We start from the raw sequence: 23,186 nt of genomic DNA on the forward strand, positions 1-23,186 counted from the left end.
CGATACCTCTGCTGGTTGACTGATAATCCCCGAGGAGCATTACACCAGCTCAGTAGCCACTACTTCGGTCCTGGCATGAAAATACTGATATTGTTTGATTGAAATTTGCTGTTATAAAATCTTGAAAATATTTTGAATTAAGGATTATATCTCACTCGTGCAAAGCTCTGATCCCTTTTCCGGATTTGGTTATACATTAGGTGTATTTTTAACCATTAATGGTATTACAATCTCATTTAATATTCATGTCAAGTACATGTTTAAAAACAGGCTTCATGCTTAAGTTTTCAAGCCTATATTATACATCCTTGGTTTTCAAATTAAATGGGCGGAGTGTTCCTGGTGACGTTTAACCCTAAAAAGCACTTCGAAAGCATCATATTTATAAAGTGTTATTTCAATGTCCTTCAATTTTATCTCGGGGATGCTTTTCAACATCACATAATTATCCCTAACAATATTACTACCAAGATACTTTTACCAGTTACTTTTTTTACACAGCTGGAATGTAGAATTAAAGCGACAGTAGTTCACCGATGTTCAAATCTACTGAGACAAATCAAGGTAACAAACAAAAACTGAGAGAATCGCATACACTCCAAAAGGAGCGAGACCGGATGCATCAACAGGATTAGCATCTACTGATATGCATGCATCACCCGCCATACGAATTTGAGTTCAGTCATTATGTAACATTCGGGAATAAGACACAATTGGTTAATAAAACACTGAAGAAGGTATACTGTACTTGCTTAAATCTCACAGTTAACCAGTGGGAATCTTCTTCTTCTTCTTCTTCTTCTTCTTCTTCAATACAGACTTCTAAACTAGAAAATATAGCCTTTGTGCTGAGACCAGGAATGGAAGTATAGTATATACTAACGTTGAGATCTATACCGTTTCCAAAACAGAACGGTGATAAAATCTGGAAGTGTCTTATGGTGTCAGTTGGATCTTGTAATGACTCTGATAAATTGTTCCAGAGACCGAAGTCTTTCAACTGTTACTGGCGATGTGTTACAGAGCCGAATAGCTGTTTGAAAGAATGAGTATTTGTATACGCGTATTCTGATATATGTCGTTTTTAAAAGCGGTTTTCGTGAACTCGATTCGATCTTGTGAACGGTACAAGATAAGTTGGAGCTGGAATTGAAACAAATTGATGTTGTATTTTGAACATCACGACAAGTTGGGATCTTGTCCGTCGTTCTTATAGAGAGTCCCATTTTATCACCATTTTAACTTGCTGGGCATTTTGGTTACCCTGCTTTGACAGCTCAAGTCTTTGCAGACAAATCACCTTTGAACATGTTATTACCTATGAACAGTTGCAGTTTCATACGAGTATCTGTTCAACAAGACGACGAAAAAGAGCGGTGTAAAATTCGCTTTGGTGTTTGGCAATCAACCATTCAGATTTCAATTAAGGAAGATACTGGTGGAATTCGCCTTTTCTATGGTATCTTTATGGTGTTTTGCGGTCAATCATGCAGCTTTCAATTAAGGAAGATACTGGTGGAATTTGCCTTTTCTATAGTATCGTTATGGTGTTTGGCGTAACCATGCAGGTTTCAATTAAGGAAGATACTGGTGGAATCCGTCTTTTTTTATAGTATCTTTATGTTGGTTCCAAGATAAGTTATTTTGTATTTCATATTCCGAAGTATTTTGCTGATGGTACGAACTGGAGTTAAGTTCTTTGAATTGTTGGAAATACGAAGGATTTTCTACTCAATAAAAGATCTCTTAGCTGTATTTGGCTTAACCTTTCGGAATATTTGGCAATCAATGCCACAGGCAATTGTCTCAGAATTTTTTCCCCCTATATACCTTGTTATATTAAGGTATATAGGGAAAAAAATTTCTGTGACAAGTGCCTGTGATCAATGCTCTTCAAAAGACTATTTTGTACGCCAGACGATCGTTTCGTCTACAAAAGACTCACCAGTGACGCTCAAATCAATAAAGTTAAAAGGCCCAAATAAAGTATGAAGTTGAAGCGCACTTAGGACCCAAAATTCCGAAAGGTTTTGCCAAATAAAGCTAAGGTAATCTATTCCTGGGGTAGAAATTCCTTAGTATTTCGAAAAAAGTTTTGTAAACAGTTAATTAATAATTATGACCATATCAATGATAATTCATGTCAACACCGAAGCGCTGATAAATGTTCGACTTAACATACTACCATTCTTTCTTCGGTAGAATATGGCCAACTAGCCGACATGCAGAATTTTCCATAGACAAAAATATAGAGCATTTTGCATGCGCACAGCTATCTAATTTCACTTTCTGAAACATGCATGATCATGCATACATTGATGACGTGTTTGCGACTCAATATAAAAATAAGAAGATGTGGTATGATTGCCAATGAGACAACTCTCCACAAGAGACCAAATGACACAGAAATTAACAACTATAGGTCGGCCTTCAACAATGAGCAAAGCTCATACGGCATAGTCAGCTATAAAAGGCCTCGAAATGACAAATGTAAAACAATTCAAACGACAACCACTGAATTACAGGCTCCTGACTTGGGACAGGCACATACAGAATGTGGCGGGGTTAAACTAGTTTGAAGGCGCCAACCCTCCCCCTAACCTAGGACAGTGGTGTAACCCACATTTTAGTGAGTGCTTGCATCGCAAATATTCCAGTGTATTAAGGATACTTCCGAAATTAACACATCTGCTTCATATATTGATATTGACACACATGGAAGATTTGAAACTGTAATCTATCACAAACGTGATAATTTTAACTTTCCAATCGTCAACTCACCATTTCTTAACAGTAACAAACCATCTGCCTCATCGTATGGCGTTTACATATCTCAATTTATATTTGTGTCTTTTTATGTTGTAATGTTATACCATTGTTTCAGGTTAGGGTGAAGGTTGGCGCCTGTTAAAACGTTTAAACCCGCTGCATTTTTATGCACCTGTCCTAAGTCAGGAGCCTGTTGTTCAGTGGTTGTCGTTTGTTGGTGTGGTTCATAAGTGTTTCTCGTTTCTCGTTTTTTATATAGATTAGACCGTTGGTTTTCCTGGTTGAATTGTTTTAAACTAGTCTTTTTGGGGCCCTTTATAGCTTACTACTCGGTGTGAGCCAAGGCTCCGTGTTGAAGGCCGTACTTTGACCTATAATTGTTTACTTTTTACACATTGTGACTTGCATGGATAGTTGTCTCATTGGCACTCATACCACATATTCTTATTTATAATAAGTTATGTTCGTGCATGTTCACACTATACGGACTTTATTAACAGGGTGTGCACCTGATACAAAAACTGATTTTCAAAGTTGTGAGTAAGAACTCACTAGCGACATATTGTCGAGGTCTTATATCTTAAGATACCATAATAGTTGTCTGGTCTGTAAATTTACCGCTGTATCATTTACCGATTTTGACATTTTAATTGAGTGTGGATTCGCATGACAGTTGATTCATGCATAGCAGGAAAATTAATGCTTATCAAATTTTTACCTTGATTTGTGTTTTCTTTCATGATTCGTGAGACTTGGACATCAGTTAACTACTGTTGCCATCAATGCATACGCCTGTTTATCGTAGCTATAAGGTATTTTAAGCGAAAAAATAGAAGATTTTCTGACATCGAATAGGCCATTGTTTTGACATTATTCAATTTAAACAATATAGAAAGTTTTGAACGAAATTGGATCTGAATCCCGTTTCTTGCCCGCGAAACAATTCACAGGTAAAAAAATGTATTTTCAGAACTACTGCGCCAAAGTTTATATTCAGAAAAATATAATATGTCCGGGTTTTTTTGTCAGTTTATTATATGATGTATTTATATGTTTATGTTAGATATAAAATATGTCCTTGTTTGTATCAGTGTTATTGCCAATTCCAGATGTTACTGTGTAAGGAAGGACGGTAAACAAATTGACGATTTTACTGCTAATCGTTGGGAAGCCGAACAACAGACATGCAGTAAGTATAATATTATCTGTATTGAAAACTGATTGTGTTGTATATAGATATAAGAAGATGTGGTATAAGTGCCAATGAGACAACTCTCCATCCAAGTCAAAATTTATAAAAGTAAACATAGATACACTCAGTGTCTTCTTTCTATATTGTAGAAGCCATATTCAGGTCATGAATGCTTATGTTATCTGATAGCGGCACCGGTCGTTTATATATAGATTCTACCACTGCATCGAGTGTGATACGATATGTATCCACTCGAGACAGTTAAATTTTCAAACTTAAAACGCGAGGCTCGCCGAGCGTTTTAAATATTTAAAATTTAACTGTCGAGAGTGGATAAATATCGTATTACACGATATTTGGTGGTTGAATCTGTTTCTCTAATTAATTTCAAACAATATGCAGGCAATCTTATTCCGTCTTTTCGAATGATCTGTAAAAAGATGTGTTCTTTCTATGTGACGTCATCAGGCATGGTCGCCTTTTTTCATGCCGTCACAATAGGAAATTCAGAGGAAAGCAAGTAAATTCGACGTCATAATCGGATTTTAACCAATGAAGAACTGAGATCAAACGAACCGCACGTTGATTAAATCTTTTTATACAATGGGTGCAGAAAGGGATAAATTGACGAAGAATTAGAGAAATATATATATATATATATATATATTATACAAATATAGCCTTTTTATGAGGTCGATACAAGGATATATTGACCTGAAAGAAGTATATTGACTGAGGACGAAGTCCGAGGTCGATATACTTCTTTGGGTCGATATATCCTGTATTGACCTCATACAAAGGCTATATTTGTTATATTATTAATTTTCGACCATATTTGTATCAAAATCGTCATTTGATTTTGTTGGAATTTTATAGATATGATATTGTCTCCTTGACAATAACAACATATTAGTTGTTATTTCATTTACTTTTTTTTGTTTGTTTGACATCTTATGTATTTAAAAAAAAATTTTGTCAAATAATCGATCACAGATGTCATTTGTTTCAAAACGTTGAACAATATCCTGAAATTCATTACATGACGTCACAAAGTATATCGGTTTTTAGATATTCTAAAAATAACCGTGCAATATGCATTTTGCTGTGCAATATGCTTTTTGCTATCCGCCGTTTTCTCTCTACCTTCGAAAATATAGTTTAACATGTGACTATCCCTAAACGAATCAAATTTGTTAAAATATACGAATTAATAATATATATATATATAACGTCTAGATATTAGTCAACGATCTTTCTTACGAGGGCGCTGGATACATGAACACAATAAATAAATTATATAAACGCCTAAAAAGTGTACAAAACAACACCAATATTAAAATCAAAGTACTGAAGTACTGAACATCGGATGACCACAAGTTCTTGAGGATGGTCAAAAGCACTTGTCTCAGAAAAAAAAAAACAACATATCTCTTTACCTGAAACTGAGGTTAATGTACAGAGATATATTTTTTTCTGAGACAAGTTCGTGCGTGGATGATGAATAAATGACAGGAAATTCATCTTCACCGTAATAACTACATGTATTATATTGTAGTGATACAAATCAGTATACACTGATTTGTTGTTATATATTATATTAAAATAACAGTTACATACATATATGATTTGCATCCATTTGTATATCATTCTATTCTACTATTCTAATAATAGTGCAATGCAAGTGCATGGTGGACACTTTTCTGTAAAAATTCGATTTTTCTAAGATTGGATACGAGTAGGCATTCATATTTTCCCGCAAAAACAATTACAGAGTTACCGGTCCTTCAAAACGTTCTTTGAGATATTCTTCCGCATGCTTTAACACAATTTTTCGGTACGTGTGCATTGATATTATCAATGATTTTTTACTTATATATATATATATCTAACTACAAAACATTTTCATATTATTAATTTATGTTGTAAACAAAAATATTTTTATCAGTATTCATTGAAGAGATGTATTTATATCAAACGATAAGGAATGTTATTTTGCATTCGTTTATGTGCGCATATTTATCATGTTTATAGATCGGTTACAAACCCATAACTAATTTACGTAATGGAAATCTAGGCGATAGCAATACATCGGAATGACCTCAAGGTCATCGCGATGTAAAAAAGGAAACATAAAATGTAATTATAAATAAATATTTCGGATAACAGATATCCTTCATCAGTATGATTGTGATGTAAAATGAATCATCTCAATCTATTCTGATTTAACTATAACAATCTTTAAATTTATACAATTAAAACCGAACACAACAACGCTTGTACAATTATAAAATTTCAAAAATGACGTATGCTTCTTACAAAAATAGTAATGTGAGATATGAACTGGTACATTTCTAAAATTTCACAGGTGACGAAAGTTAAGATATTACAACAACATGAGACTGCGTAGAAATACATTCCCAATGAACAGCACTGACCGAATTGAGCTGTATATCTATGTATATATATATATATATATATATATATATATATAGTGGGTTCAACTACAATTATGTATACAAATTTAAAAAAAAATCCAATTCAAATATTAATTTACTTAATGACATCATTAATATTCATGCCCCATGCACAATTTAAGTAATTTTCTTGACATGCATGGTTATACACATACACATCATTTTGTAACTAAATATCTGAGTATATATCTCATTGATGAATTTCTTGAAATGTTCATAGATAGGATTATAGAATGTTGTGCTCAATAGACTATTTTCATATTACCGACTTTTGACTCCGGATTATATAATTTGTTGACTGGTTACCTTAGACATCATGGTACCAAGTCAGGTAAGAGCAAGCTAAAGAAGTAAAACCAAGCTTTCAATCGGTACAATTTTGGGGGAAAATTACCTGGTTAATATTTTTTTTTCACTACAAAATCATCGGAAAACAGTAAACTTTCCCCTCAAATTACACCAATTATATGTTTGATATTACTTATTTTGGCTATTCTTACTTGACCGAGTACCATGATGTCTAAGGTAACCAGTCAACAAATTATATAATCCGGAGTCAAAAGTCGGTAATATGAAAATAGTCTATTCACTATATTTCTTTTATCCCAAAAGCAGTGATTAAGTTTAAAAACATAATAACACTCAAAGGCTTTGATTGAATGAGTGTAATCTTTACTCCAATAGAAATATTTGTTTTCTTATACTTAAAACGTATTGATGAAAAAAACATTTAATTCAAGTCTATATAATTTAATTACAGAATGCGCACGTTCTCAAGTTGAGTATCAGGAAACAGGTATGGTTGGGAAAGTGTTCCGTTGTACTGCCGATGGAAGCTATGACGACATTCAGTGTACAGGGTCACAGTGTTACTGTGCTGACGAAGAAGGACAACAAGTCGGAAGTGACAGTGTTCATATTATTTCTCTAGACAAACTTAATTGTTAATTGTTTGAAGTTCACTATTTTACCTTGTACTATTATGTAAAGTGAAATTTTGAAAATATAACTTGATCTTAAAGTGATATTTTTTTTTATCAAAATGTCGTTTGTCATACTGTTTCCAAAAAATGTAATTAAAAAGTATTTCACCGATCTATAATGATATTCTGTACAAAACTGCCATTTGTTTAAGGATTGTGACCTATAAAAACACAGCTCTGTGCCGGACTAGAAAGGAAATTAAATGAAATTAAAAAAGGTCAACACTGACGAAGGCCCATTTAAAATATTTGTCTTTCTTTGCGATATAATTTCGTTTTCTATATGAACCCGTATACATCTTGTAATAGTATAGCACAATCGTTTCACGTATAATTACATCTGTATGTCTAACGCGGCACTTGTGATAAAAATAAAAGCTGGTTGGGTCGGAGTCAGAATAACTTGTGTTCGGGTAGGGTGACCGGTCTTCTTGTGGACTGTAACCTTGTAAACAAGAACGGTAAAAACCCGGCTCAGTGTGTTTATTACATAGCAGAGTTTATATTCATATAATTCTGATATGATTTGCATATTAGGAATTACGTTTATCTACAGTTTACGTGTGATAGAGATTACGAGTGGGGAAATTAATTTCCTTATCTCTAATTTTAAAGAATTATAAGGACTAACGTATTTTTAAAAGAATTTATTGGTGTTTAAACTGGACTAAGTCACTCACAAACATATCATGAAATTCCTTATATACTAGTCAACAAAAGTAACGATACACAAGTTTGAACTCCAATTTATCATAGAATATAATAAATAGGAAAAACTGTTAAATAATCCAATGAAAAACATTCATTTGCAAAGCAAATGCTTATGATTAAAAGAATCTGACCAAATTGGAAAGTGAGAAAATACCGTGTTATTGAACATATGGGGCACATTTATTTTGCGGAAAATGATGACGAAAGTCGGCACTTAATTTCGAAGATGAGAATTAAGTATTCAAATATCTGCAGACGCATTCAAAATTTTCAGCAGACCAACTTAAAGTTTTAAGTTCTAATATCGATTTTTGAGTTTTTGGGTGAAAATTCGATTTTTAAAATTAAAATTGCAAAAAAAAAAAAAAATCGCATATTTGCCTAAATCAATGGTTTTAGTAAAAAAACAACACTCTGTAAATATAAGACCAATTGGGCAATTATTTACCTTGATACAGTGTATCTAATTTCATAATGTATGGAAAAAACATTGCCTTGTATCGTTTCTTTTGTTGACTAGTATATATAGTCACACGTACATTGTCTCGTCCTGATATGCTTGTAATATTCGCCACTTGACGTTAAGAGCCATTCCATCATAATCGCCATTAATTAAAAGAAATTCCTATCTTGATAAACTTATATAATGTTTGTGTATACTATTGATTTTCATTTCTATTATTTTAAATGCTTTGTATATAAAATCAATTCTTATATTATCTATTCAAAAACCATATAAAATTATCGTTATGAAAAACATAATCAAAGGAACGAATATGCTGAAAAACGAATGGTTAAAACCGAAAGATAAATGTTGTTAAGATTGAACAGATTGATCTTGCTCTAGTATATCTACTCATACACTTTCTTCGCTTTTATTTGCATATACATTTTGTATGCAGATTTGAATACTAGAGTGTCGCAAATTGTGTATTCTCCAACTTTCACACCTTTTAACCTTACATTTCATCATACACACGGCTAACTTTAAATTTTAACGACATGCGTTAAAAGGGCATTAGCTACGAGATATAAAAACTAGAGGCTCTAAAGAGCCTGTGTCGCTCACCTTGGTCTATGTGCATATTAAACAAAGGACACAGATGGATTCATGACAAAATTGTGTTTTGGTGATGGTGATGTGTTTGTAGATCTTACTTTACTGAACATTCTTGCTGCTTACAATTACCTCTATCTATAATGAACTTGGCCCACTAGTTACAGTGGAAAATACTTTGTAAAAATTTACAAAAATTTACAAAATTTATGAAAATTGTAAAAAATTGACTATAAAGGGCAATAACTCCTTAAGGGGTCAATTGACAATTTTGGTCATGTTGACTTATTTGTAGATCTTAATTTGCTGTACATTATTGCTGTTTACAGTTTATCTCTATCTATAATAATATTCAAGATAATAACCAAAAGCTGCAAAATTACCAATTCAGGGGCAGCAACCCAACAACGTGTTGCCTGATTGGTCTGAAAATTTCAGGGCAGATAGATTTTGACATAATGAACAATTTTATCCTCGTCAGATTTGCTCTAACTGCTTTGGTTTCAGAGATATGAGCCAAAAACTGCATTTTACCCTATGTACTATTTTTTAGCCATGTCGGCCATCTTGTTTCGCGGGCGGGGTCATCGGACACATTTTGTAAACTAGATACCCTAATGATGATTGTGGACAAGTTTGGTTAAATTTGTCATAGTAGTTTCAGAGGAGAAGATTTTTGTAAAAGATTACAAAAATTTACGAAAAATGGTTAAAAATTGACTATAAAGGGCAATAACTCCTTAAGGGGTCAACTGACCATTTTGGTCAAGTTGACTTATTTGTAGATCTTACTTTGCTGAACATTATTGCTGTTTACAGTTTATCTCTATCTATTATCATATTCAAGATAATAACCAAAAACGGCAAAATTTCCTTAAAATTACCAATTCAGGGGCAGCAACCCAACAACAGGTTGTCCGATTCATCGGAAAATTTCAGGGCAGATAGATCTTGACCTGATAAACAATTTTACCCCGTCAAATTTGCTCTAAATGCTTTGGTTTCAGAGATATAAGCCAAAATCTACATTTTACCCCTATGTTCTATTTTTAGCCATGGCGGCCATCTTGGTTGGTTGGTCGGGTCACCGGACACATTTTTTAAACTAGATACCCCAATGATGATTGTGGCCAAGTTTGGTTTAATTTGGCCAAGTAGTTTCAGAGGAGAAGATTTTTGTAAAAGTTAACGACGACGACGACGGACGACGACGGACGACGGACGCCAAGTGATGAGAAAAGCTCACTTGGCCCTTTGGGCCAGGTGAGCTAAAAATGAAATATTGTTTTTATTTTGTTCAATCATTAATGAAAGTGAAATAGTGAAATTATAATTCGCTTTTAGCAGCCAATTTGGTTCAATTTTGTCAAAATAAGCTACGAAACATTGCTGATGAATCATTCACTTGCAAGTGAATTATTTGACCTCATTAAATCCGTATTCATGTGACCTTCAATTATTTAGCCCCTTAGCTTGAGATGGGTTGCGCATGTATTCAGCTATTAAAAGGAAAAGAATTTCAACATTGAAAGTGAAACAAAGATGAACCATTTGGTTGACTGATTCGATCCACAAAATATGATTCTTATACAGGTAAAAACCACGATAAACATACTTTTTAACTTAAAATATGAAATCAAACAGACCTAGAAAAATCCAATTATACGTGGTTTCTATCTATTTATATTTATTTTTATGTTAATATCGGGATATATGACCGTCGGCAGTCATCGGAGGTCATCTAATTAGGTTAATTAGATGACGTCTAGACAAAAATACACATGAAATATTGATACATAGTATCGAGTCTATGCATTATTAATAAAAATTGTTTATTTTAGACTTTTTGTAATTTGGATATACGTTTTAATATGTTATAAATCAAATATGAGAGTTTGAGTCAAATCGATGAACATGAATTTTACACTATTTTATAGTTGATTCATGCGCTGCACCAGAGACATATAATACAATATATATATGTCTCTGGCTGCACATACATGAGGACAATACAATATTCGATTTGTGTCAGTGAATCGTATTACAATATATTTCATCTTTATCTCAAATATTGATTGTTTTCACAACATAGGTAGTAAAAATATTGATTTCAAAGTACGCAATAATTCACTTCAAAAATACCCATATTTGCTATTCAGTGTAAACAAATCATTCATACGACCGGGTCTTTCCGAACGTTAAATGTTGTTCAAAGGCTTACATTGCGATTTTTCAAATACTTGGCACGGAAAAATAAAAAAAGGTGTGTCTGGACGACCCAAATGCCTCGCCTATGAACTCACGAAAAGATTCCAGATTTCCGTAAAAAGTACGTTAAACGGAACGAAATGAACTCGATCTGTAACCTACCAGTTATACGAAAGAACCAAAAATTAGCTCAATATCTACATAGTAAAACAGATCAGGACAACTGTTGGATATAAATGACTGAGTGACAAATAAGACCAAAAAAGACAGAAAGGAAAGACACGGGTAACACTGACATCATATATGTCCCGATCGCTGATTGACGTAAGTAGGCTGTCGAGTAACCACTACTAATTTAAACATAAAATTCAATACGGAATATACGTAATTCATCGTGATAACTCAAATACATGACAGAATGATCATGAAAATGGAGATAGAATAAAGTATATAGATTTTAACTTTATCTCTAAAGCTAGGAAATATCCGGATCGGGATGCAAGGCGCTAACTTCCGAGAGGTACGAATATTTGTTTCTTAACATATCAATCATGTTCTTAAATGGTTTCACTTTCATTATATATAAAACAAAAATTACGGATTTGTTTTGGGGTTTTTCTTCTTCTCTCATTCCGCTTTTTGTAAAGATCTTGACCCACCAGTGAAAAAAAAGTAAATAAATGAATAAATAAGCAGCGAAGTTATTTTTTACATAAAAAATGCACGAAATCATACCACAAAAATGGTTCCATATTACTGAGTACACTTGAATGAAAGTTCAAGGCAAAATTCTTTCAAGGTATAAAACATTTATTTATAAGACTCCATTGCTATTCCTTTTACAATACAACCACCAATCCAGTGGTACAGTGTCATAAATGCTTCCTTATCTTCCAAAGTAAGGCTATCACCAAGTGCTTCCTCAACTGCATGTATAAGACATTCACCAAACACCTAGTAAACAAACATGACAAATTGTTAAAAGCCAATACTACTTAGGGATCAAAAGAAATGAATGAGCCATAACAATTCCTTGGTAACGACCATACTGATTATATCTAATTTTCATACTTATTTCTTCGTTCCCGAAAGTGTATGAATAAAAATAAAGCATTCGACAAATGGTTGGTTTATTGCTGCTTATGTTGTTTCTCTCTCTCTCTCTCTCTCTCTCTCTCTCTCTCTCTCTCTCTCTCTCTCTCTTTTTTAGCTCCGTATACAAATACTTAGGATTGGGTTATTCTTTCAGTATATTTGTCATATTCATATCATACTAAGGTTATAAGGTCCTAAATGTGATTGGGAGATAACCTTACTTAACGTTTAACATCCATCCATCCTTATCAACAGTATGTATGACAACTTTGTGAAATGATATTCAAACTGAGTTAAAGAAAGAATTGCATTCGGTTTTTTTTTCTGTAGTAGTACATGTAATAGTATTATAGGCGTGTAAAAGCTGAAGTCTCGGCTTAAAAAAATACTGATTTTCATTTAAAAAAACAACATATTGCTGCATGTTAGTGAAAAAATCGTTTTTGGTTATCAAAGATGAAAAAACCAATTTTCTAAATCAATACATGGTGCCTTACCAAAATAACTACGCACACCTTTGACTGGTACGTGCACCGTCTTAAATGTAACGTATTTGTTACTGCAAATTTGAAAGTAGTCCAAGGAAATATGGTCGCGTTCAAAAATAAACAATGTGGTAACAGTTTTATACTAATGACTTCTTGTAGAATACTAGGTTTATCATTCATGTTATACATACCAGGTAAAAATCCTGTTTGACGCCATAATGAAAGTGTCTGTTTCCTAAGTTTTCAAGAACAGGTGTCATAGATGTTTGATCGTCTAACGAACTGACAGATTCACCTATCATATCAAACAAAAGTCTAATATGACTTTTCACCCTTTTCCATCTATCAGGATTATTTTCATCAAAGGAAAATAATTCCTTTGTTTCAGGTTTCTTTTTAAATAACCTGAAAATTTAAAACATTACCCACCCTAAATTTCAAATTACAATTTTTAATTACAAAGAATCAAAACATTTGGTAATACAGATTTAAGATTTAAGTGCACTGCTTTGTCTCTTTTTAATGATACCGTCTAACAAGTAATTGACATGTTTTTTTACCGATTCACGCAAGTTTTTTTACCGATTCACGCAAGTTCGTTTTGGGGCAGTTATCAAATGATTCTGATGGAACAGTCATGCAAAAAGAAATCAATATCGTATGCACGAGCAACCAGGAAGCCCAAAATTTATATTTGTTCCATTTTGAGAACGAATTATGCAGGTGTCTAAGTATCATACTTTTCCCGGCTGGTCTGAAGCATTTTCTTCACAAAAATGCTGAAAAGGCGAGTAACTTTTACGTATCATGAAAAATAACACCCATGTGTTTTACCAGCTCAGTTAAAGAAAGGGCAATACAAAGTTGTTAAAAGGGATTAATTAAATTTTACCAATGCAAAAGACTCAACTGCTTTGGTGGTCTCCTGGCCAGATCAAAGAAAAGACATCAAAATAAGAAGCAGACAGTATAATTATTTCATTGTATTTTTCGTCTGTGTATCTGTTTCTGTTGCCCTTCATATCCTACATTTATGTGTTTTCTGAACTGAGTTTGTTGTTCGTTCTGTTGTATTCTTTCCGTTATTACACTGATCGAGATTAAGACGTATACAACAATATATTACGGAGTTGATTGTTCAAGATAAAACTTTCAGATTGTAAGTCTCTGTAAAATTGAGTCATAACTTTGGTAAACTCGGAGACATTAAGAGAGTGAATATCGTATATATAAAGACTTCTTTCTTGTCGAAGATCGTATTCTGACCTTCGGATGTTTCATGACATTGTTGAAACATTTGGTGTTTACCAGACATTCATTTACTGATTTGACTCTTCAGATGAAAACACAACAGTTTTTTTCCCCTTCATTTCAATGTAGATTTATAGAATCTATTTAATTATTATCTTACTGTTGAAACATTGCAATACCAAGTTCATACATGTCTTCCTGTTTAGTTGAGAATTTTTTCCATACTTTTTTAACTCGGGACTTGGTGTCCTCTGTCATTAGAATCAAACCTACGTAATAGATAATAATATAATTATACATTGAATTGTATTTTAAATTTTGAAGTATTCTTGATAAATCAATGATATTTGGTGTGTGTTTACGTAGACATGAGTGATTTCCAAAAAAAAGTACAGATTACAGCAAAAAGATAACCCCATTTTAACACATGTTAATGATATGCAAATGCTCAAAATAAATTAAATTAGGTCTTTTTATAGATATGCAGCCTATATTATACCTTAGTTTGACACAATAGAGGTTTTGTTAAAGTTGGAATGTAATTATATCCATAAATAAATAGCTATCAAATGTCCTTCCCTCTAACGTTTTTCACATATACTGCTGTATAAAAGCAATTAATTCGTGTGCTTAATTTGAACAAACGAAAATAAATAAAAAAGAAAAATCCTGTATATACACATAGATGGGTTTATATTTAACCTCATAAACGCATTTAGACGGAATACTGTCTATCCATTTTGAAATATTGTTTTAGTTAATACTCGGTGTCTTGTTTTTGATTCTTGCAAATATAAAAGGGGGAGAAGATACAAATGGGGTACATTGTATATATGTTCCAGACCATATGAGTATTTAGACCATGCTGGTATGGTCATTACCATATGCGTATTCTCATATAAGTCGGAAACAAACTGTTTTTATATAGATTAAGCGTTGATTTTCCTGTTTGAATTGTTTTACACTAGTCAATGTGGGGCCCTTTGTAGCTTGCTGTTCGGTGTGAGCCAAGGCTTTGTGTTGAAGGCCGTACTTTTTACTTTTTACACACTGTGACTTGGATGGAGAGTTGTCTCATTGGCACTCATACCACATCTTCTTATTTATATTGCCAATGCAATGGCAAACAAAAAACAACGAAAAGACAAACAACAGAACACAAAACACAACATAGAGCAACACGAACCCCACCAAATACCGGGGTGATTACAGATGCTCCAAAATAATAAACAGATTCTGCTCCACATGTGGCACCCATCGTGTTGTTCATGTAAGTACAAATACGGTGGTAAGTCAAATTCGGTAGGTCACATTAGAGGAAAAGAGGAAGGGATTGTAGTTACGACAATAAGAACACATCCGTCGTCATCTGTTAAACTGACATTCCATAACGGTCGACCAACTCATGATGGCGTCCGTTAAATTTTCGAAAGGACGATTTCAACTTGACCACGTTGAACTATTGGTTTAATAGATTTTTTTTCTCAATTTGTTTCTAGTAGGAATTGAGAATACTTGTGTAAAGGGTAGAAAAGTCAAATGTTTAAATACTACTGCAAGTGGAAAGAGTCTTAGATTGTATGTACTCCAACAGATCTTACTTTGTTTAGTATCTACATCTGATTCACGCCGCCCCTAGAGTAGGTAGTTTCGCAATAACTTCGAAGCCCAGCTTTGATTGCTGATAAAATTGATGTTAATAATTTAGAAAGAGGTTTCGTGGAGCACTTGGAAGACCCAGCATTATAAAGTTGTTTGTCAGGTCACTTATGTAATTTATGTAATCCAATACAATGAAGGAAGATCCAGTTCTTCGTATTTGGTTGAAATTCCCAAGGAACATAGAACAGACCTATGGATATTTAGGATTACCTCCTAGAGAAGTTACTAAATAAAATCGTTTATCTTTGACAATTTGCCTTAATATTGGTATATCTGTTATCTTGCCTTCGCTAGAGACAATTTAAAGCGCCTTTATCATGTCGACACTTTCGTCATAAGTAAAATCACTGGAATTTGATGCATGGGCCATTTTTTTCTTTCCCCCCCGCTATTTAGATTAGTTTTTTTCTTCTTTTCTTCTAATTTCTACTTATTTTCACTTAGCTGATATGCTCATGCTCCTATTAATATGACCATACAATAACAATAGAGTATACATGCTGCCCCTCTATTCTATTTTCTACATAAGAATAGACATGCAGCACGTTTAAACTACTGTCATTGTAAAATCGTATGAACATTAAATAAATGAAAAATTATTTGAAATTTTAAAGAAATTTTTATTTAATAAAAATAAATTTAAACACTAAGAAATAAATATAAAAAGATAAAAAAAAGTTTCAATGCCTCAAATGTCTATGAGTAAATCAGTTGACTTCTTGTTTAACGGTTCATTTATATTTCTTGAAGTTATTTTCCAAAGTCAAAAACTATTTTGTTTCGTGATGATAATGACCATGTAAAAATGTGTTTACCATAATTTTAACTTGTGAGTAAAATTGACTTTATTTCATTAATCATGTAACAATGATGCATATGATTAAACATGTTAAATAAGTCAAAATGTCATTTTTTTAAACCTTGAAGGGTCATAAATTATGCAACTTACAGTAAAGGTACTTTCAACATATTAGGACCATACGCGTATGGTCGGACCAGATACTCATATGATTCAGAACATATACACAAAACTGATAATTCATTAGTATATTCACGTACCGTCAGTCATATCTTTCTGTTATACTCGTGAAGAAATACAAACTGTGTTCATTTTATAATCTTTCCTGAAAATATAAAGAAAATAGAATGTTCAAATGTTCAGCCTATTCTATTCAAATGTTCAGCCTAATCTATTCAAAAGAAAGAGAAAGATTTCGGAGTTTTTGCGTTTGCCTTCATCTGGAACGCTCAGAACGAAATTTTCTGTGAAAAAAAATTTCATTCTAGAAAAGATTTTAAATTTAATTCAAAATTTTATGTCTTTTCTTTATGTGTATAGATATGAATATTGAACAATTCTTTCTGACATTATAATACAATTGGGAAATTCAATGAATAATTCTTTAATTTAAACAGTTTTAGATATTAAAGTTAGAATTCATGGGTCAATCATTATTTTGCTAACAGGACTTAGGTTTTGTATTTATTGACAAGTTTCCGGGTGATTGGTTCTTTTTTACTTATTTATTTGTTTTCTGTTTTGAAGTTTAACGATATCAAATTCATGAACTTAAAGTTAATCAAAGAAGATTTGATAAGTACTGTAAATTTGTAAGATTAGATTTCATATACGATCATTTGAGTTTACAAAGACGTGCGAAAACAGCGTATGTGGGAAATCGTTGTTATGTATATGGAACTTTTATTTCGTCAATTGCTACAAATGTAGAACGTTATAAAAGTTGGCGGAACGAGGGGACGGGGTAATAACTTAAGTACCATTTACATATACCTATAATGTGGAATAATAGTTAAGTTTTGATTAGAAAGTAACTCTACGACACAAATAAACAAAATACACCTAGAATTCAACACGCTGACTTCAACAATAGACAGATGGGCATCATGCCTATACAAATGACAATATGTCAAGCTCTAAACTGACCAAAACTATTAATAGATTTAACAGAGAATATGAAAGACCTGCCATCAACACCAAATTCTCTACAAAGAGTACATTGTAAATGATCCTTTGTAGGTCAATGTTCGCTGTTGACAAATATGATTTCTCTATCCTCTATATTCAGTACACTAAAACACAATCGTATAGCTTTCCTATTCGACAGATACCAGTTTTCCGATGCTTAAAAATTTATAAGATCATTTTATAACAATGCTATTGTTCAAAAATATCAATCTCAAATACACAATTCATACTGTAAGACCTAGGCACTTTAAAATATGTAATCATGTTTAAGAAATACTTAATTGTTGAATACTCAAAAGAACTTATCTATTTTTATAAATTTCACTCTGATGTTTTATATATATTTAAATTGAGGTAAATTATATGGCCTTCCAAATACCGCTTCGATTCCTAACATCACTGACGAGACATTAATTGTCGAAATCCGGATATGGTGTACAAATTTTTGCACCTCATGTTTGCGGTATACCATCTTTTCCGCAAGTTTATTGTTTTCTGTTTGGTATTAAATTAATAATAAAGATCCTTTGTGTAACATCTTGTGATCCGTTTATTTGGCAATCGCCAATGGCAGTCAGCAGGGTTTAAGAACATCCGTTGTTCGACCTGTTAGTCAAATGCGTTTTGTTTAAATATACTTTTTCACTTTTTTTGGTCTTTTGGAAAATTTTGTTAGTGCTGTATTTAGACCCCTTTACCAAGAAATTTGTTTTGCATGCATACGTATAAAAATTGCGGTTTTTATCCAACGCAAGCATAGGTTTGAACATAGATATAATTATATCTATGATTTGAACGTTGTTTTCAATTTAGACTTATATATATATATATATATATACTGATAAAAGATGTACAATCCTTAATTGCTGAAAAACATTGCGGCATTTTCATAGAGCATAAAAATTTGAAAATATTTTATTTCTTATTTTTCATTTTTCATGATATAAATTCCTGTTTCCTTATATTCGTTTTTTTCCATTAAAATGCAACGTTGGTGTATCAATTTCCGGAATTTGCCGAGTGACGACAAATTTCCATACGATTAGTTACGAACAGAATATGAAACTTACGTAAATATAATGCCACTATCATACTGCAAAATGTATCTATCTATGTAAATGATCATACCAATTAATAAATGAATATACTCAATAGATTATTTAATGATTTAAATGACTAAAAAAAGTCTTTTATTTCAGCAAAATAATTATCTCGTTAATTCCACGCAATCCTTAAACGATATAGGAGGTCGTTATTTCGACAATGGGTGTCGTTATTACAACATACTAGGATTACGACCATGCATAGCTATCTCGATTTAACCGCATCCTTTATTGTAATTACGACAATTCCCCCCTGCCGGCTTCCGTAGTTTTTCATATTAACGGTTCTTTTAAAAATCGAAAGTTTTTTTTTTTTTTTAATTCTAAGGCAGTTAATAAATGAACTCATTTGTCAGTCCAAGTCACAAGAAAAATTCATTTAGATATAACAAATGAAAAACATTAGTCATGGTAAACTTGATTTTCTAAGTGAGCAATATATTTCTGAAAGAAGAACACTTTGATTGTTAATGTGTGAAGAATATTACGTCTACAACCTTGCGGTATGACTTTACATTTAAAAATATATACTGAGCATACGTTTCCGTATGGGGTTATTTAGGGGGTCAATGTAAGTATTAGAAGACAAATAATAGAAACATGCCTTCCATGTTCCATTGATGAACAAACAAAACACATCACATTTAAGGTAAATGAACATTGTAACACAAAGAGAAAAAAAAAACAACATAGAAACATACAGTAAAAAGTATACCATATCAAAGGTATGAACATACAGTAAAAAGTATACCATATCAAAGGTATGAACATACAATACTGAAAATTACTGAAACGAATGATAATGCTGGAAAAAAAACATCACAGATCATGTTCTCTTTCAGTAAATATTAATGGTAATTATTCACACATCACATTAAAATATACATAATGTTTAACATATCACTAAATTAAAAAAAAAACAACAAGCAATTTAAATTTAACAAACAAATTTGATACTTACCAGCATATTCAATAGCTATATATCCAATGAGACTAAAATACTCAATCAGAATTTTAAGACTGGATTTAAACTAAAATTGCATATTAATATAATAAACGAAGAGGATGTAAACTGAGTTAATGATCTCTCAAGCGCAGTAAATCATATTAATTCAAATACGTAGCAATAACGTGTTAGTGCTAATAAGTCGGTTTTTGTAAGTCCATGAAACACCAATAAAAGACGTGTTGTAAATGTCAGCTAGGTAGCTATCATTCTATACAAGTTAATGAAAATGCATACCAAACACTGTATGTTAAAATGTTATTAAACACAATTTTCCTTGGGTTAATTGGTGTGTAATCTGTACAAATATGCTCACAAAGGAACGAAAAATCCAAAAGATTTTTCCAGTTTTTCGAAAAAATAGTTGAATAATTTTTTTTATAATGTGGATTTTTTCTTACTACTACCATCGATTGTAAAAAAGATTTTCATGTTTTGTATTTGTGACGTTTTATTCAACCAACATGGTATGAGTCCATTACCGTCCAGGCATATGTATACTCTGTCAGCTGGATACAAGAAGGTTCCCGCATATTCCGTAATGTTTCAGGCTATTGATAACATGATGATGATGATGATGATGATGATGATGATGATGATGATGATGATGATGATGAATTTGTTTTTAACGTCGAGTGGCAAATATTACATGGATATCAGGGCGATAACAATTTATACATGTTAGAGTCATATTTATGGTAACCCTGCTTTGTACTGGATCGACACATTGAGCCTGTTTTGCTAGTTCACAAGGTAACAGTCCTCAGGAAGCCATGTCATCATACACAGACCATTTATTCCGACTCATATCTGACCGGTATTTGCTCCTAAACCCTGCAGCTTTGCGGAGAAGCAGCATTTGTTTACCAATTTTTAGGTCTTAGTTTTGACCCGGTCAGGGATTGATCCCATGACCCCGCAGTTTCGATGACATGTCAAAAAAATGTGAAATATTCAAACGAGAAAACTAACGGCCTGATTTATAACAAAACAATTAACGAAAAATTAATATGATAGGCATGTCCAACGACAATCATTGAATTTCGGCTCCTGACTTGGGACAGGCACATACATAATGTTGCAAGGTTTAAAATATTCGTGAGTAGCTTTGGACGTTGTTAGTATGATTGGTAAAGACGTTATTTGCGCAGCGTAATTTGCGATTACAGAAGTTACTGCGTATTTATACATCCTGCACATCTAAACAGACGACTCACTTAAGCAATGGTGTTACTGGTGGACGGGAGAAGTCGCGATCGAGGAATGACAAAATTTTATACCCTAGCAAACCCTTGTCGAAAAATCATCGAGATAAATAATATATATACACATATGAATTGTTAAACAAAAGGGGAAAATACGAATACCGATATGATATATCATTTAATGAGCACTTTTGATTTGATAATTGTAGAAATTGAAATGAAGATAAATTACCTTTTCTCTTGTTAATCGTACTACAAGTCCAGAGTTGAAGGAAGGAAACCATACATTGACTTCTATGCAGTGACATTTGATCTGACAAAATATGAACAATATTACTTTGCATTTAAAGGGATATGGTAAATATTATTATTATTTAAGTGAAATCCATGGTCTCAAATTTAACTATTGAGAATGAATGACTTTTTAAATGTTTTAAAAGAAATCATATTCCTTTTTAGTAAAGAATTGCAGTCGTAAAGTTTGTTTGAATTAATTAAATTTTTAAATAGTAGTATATTCGTCATCGACAATAACTTATAGTTTAAAAAAAAAACAATTTGAATTACAATTGTAAATAATTAAAAAAAATACTTTAAAATCAAATCAGAAAAGGACTATTTAAATATTCCGTTTACATTTAGTAATTATTTGAGAAATAATTTTTAAAGACAATTGTGTAATAATTCTGAATTTTAATTTCCTGAGGGCGGTCATAATTTTCATAAAAATCATCATGTGGAATTGTTGGATTTATGGTAAATTTTCGGATAGACAAATGTAATGTCAAACATTTTGCTGAATAAGCAATGACGTGCCGAAATTTTACAAATAAAAAAATTATTTTAAACTGTTTCATAGTTCAAAATGTTATCTCATGGCGATGACGTTTCTTCGGTCACTGACTTTGTAGCCCTTACCACCTCTTCATATATACAGACACCTTGTAGCATACATTTTATCATATATTCATCATCCATATCCTAATGCATGCTCCAAACATAGTGGTACATTCCTAGATAAAATATACCTGTTTATAAGGAAAATTCCATGACATAACATACACTTCTTTAAAAATCCTTAAATGAAGAATACAATTTTCATGTGGTTTAAAGAAACTTGTACATGTGGTCTATCTGACAGGAAAGAGAAACGTCTGTATAATCAATGTAGGTTAAATATGGAAACGCATATATAATGGTTATTGCTAGATAACTTTGAAACAAAGATAGCACGACTGGATACGATTTCCGTCTTCGATGGCGTGAGACATGTGACACAGATAATGCACACCTCCTTTTTGCCTTGATGCGAAACAAACTTGACTAACTAGTCAGTGATATTAAAGCCTAAACTTTCAAAACATCATTCGGGTGATAAACCAGTATCCAAGCTGATTGACATTCCTAGATAAAACCCCTATTCAATCTGTGAGATAGAACGATTCATTGACGACGATATCACACTACTCAAACATACTCACAAAATGAATAATTACCCAAGATTTCACTGCTTCTCAATTGATTTACATTATAAAGTTACAACAGTCGATGATCAGTATACATGTATAATCTCTTTATCAGGACGGCATACACACAGGTTCTTTATTATCTCATGTGTTGCTTCGTAGACTAGCACATACGATTAAAGTAGCCTGTTGATAAATTTGTAGTTTACCAATGTGCAGTAGTTCACCCATGTTCAAATTTATAAATCCATTAAGAAGAAACAAATCAAGGCACTATAAAGGAGGGAATCGCATGAAATCGGACTACTAGTATCCAAAAGAAGAGAGACCGGTCCGTTGACATAGTAAAGGTCTACCACTATGCACGAATCACCGCAATGCGAATCGACACTCAGTTAAAAAGTTGGTAAATTTACAGATCAGACACAATTCTAGTATCAAAAGATCCAAGTGTCATGGTTAGAAATTGCATTTAAATTCTTTTAAGAATTTTATACAGAACTTTGCTTAATGATTCTAATAGTTTGAC

At 32.4% G+C, this 23,186-nt stretch overlaps 1 protein-coding gene and 1 long non-coding RNA gene across 3 annotated transcripts; one reads left to right on the top strand and one right to left on the bottom strand.

Annotated features, from left to right (window-relative positions):
• The first annotated feature begins 3,653 nt into the window (after positions 1 to 3,653).
• LOC127730561 (uncharacterized) lies at positions 3,654 to 7,530 on the top strand. Its single transcript, XR_007995151.1, has 2 exons — positions 3,654 to 3,958; positions 7,196 to 7,530. It is a non-coding gene; the product is annotated as an uncharacterized LOC127730561 (long non-coding RNA).
• Positions 7,531 to 12,183: 4,653 nt separating this feature from the next.
• LOC127730560 (neuroglobin-like) lies at positions 12,184 to 22,311 on the bottom strand. 2 transcript variants are annotated; one of them, XR_007995150.1, is made up of 6 exons: positions 22,220 to 22,311; positions 21,424 to 21,504; positions 16,950 to 17,014; positions 14,389 to 14,497; positions 13,169 to 13,382; positions 12,184 to 12,348 (listed from the first exon to the last, which is right to left on the bottom strand). XR_007995150.1 is itself a non-coding variant. In XM_052239010.1 (5 exons), the coding sequence occupies exons 2-5, from the start codon at positions 16,957 to 16,959 to the stop codon at positions 12,205 to 12,207; spliced, it is 477 nt and encodes a 158-aa protein (XP_052094970.1). In that variant the 5' UTR covers positions 16,960 to 17,014; positions 19,942 to 20,080; the 3' UTR covers positions 12,184 to 12,204. The 2 variants fall into 2 exon arrangements, 1 of the variants encoding a protein (XP_052094970.1); XM_052239010.1 differs by lacking the exons at positions 21,424 to 21,504; positions 22,220 to 22,311 and adding an exon at positions 19,942 to 20,080.
• Between the last annotated feature and the right edge of the window lie 875 nt (positions 22,312 to 23,186).

The sequence above is a fragment of the Mytilus californianus genome, unplaced genomic scaffold (assembly GCF_021869535.1).
Source record: "Mytilus californianus isolate M0D057914Y unplaced genomic scaffold, xbMytCali1.0.p SCAF_2, whole genome shotgun sequence".
Taxonomy (NCBI): Eukaryota; Metazoa; Mollusca; class Bivalvia; order Mytilida; family Mytilidae; genus Mytilus; species Mytilus californianus.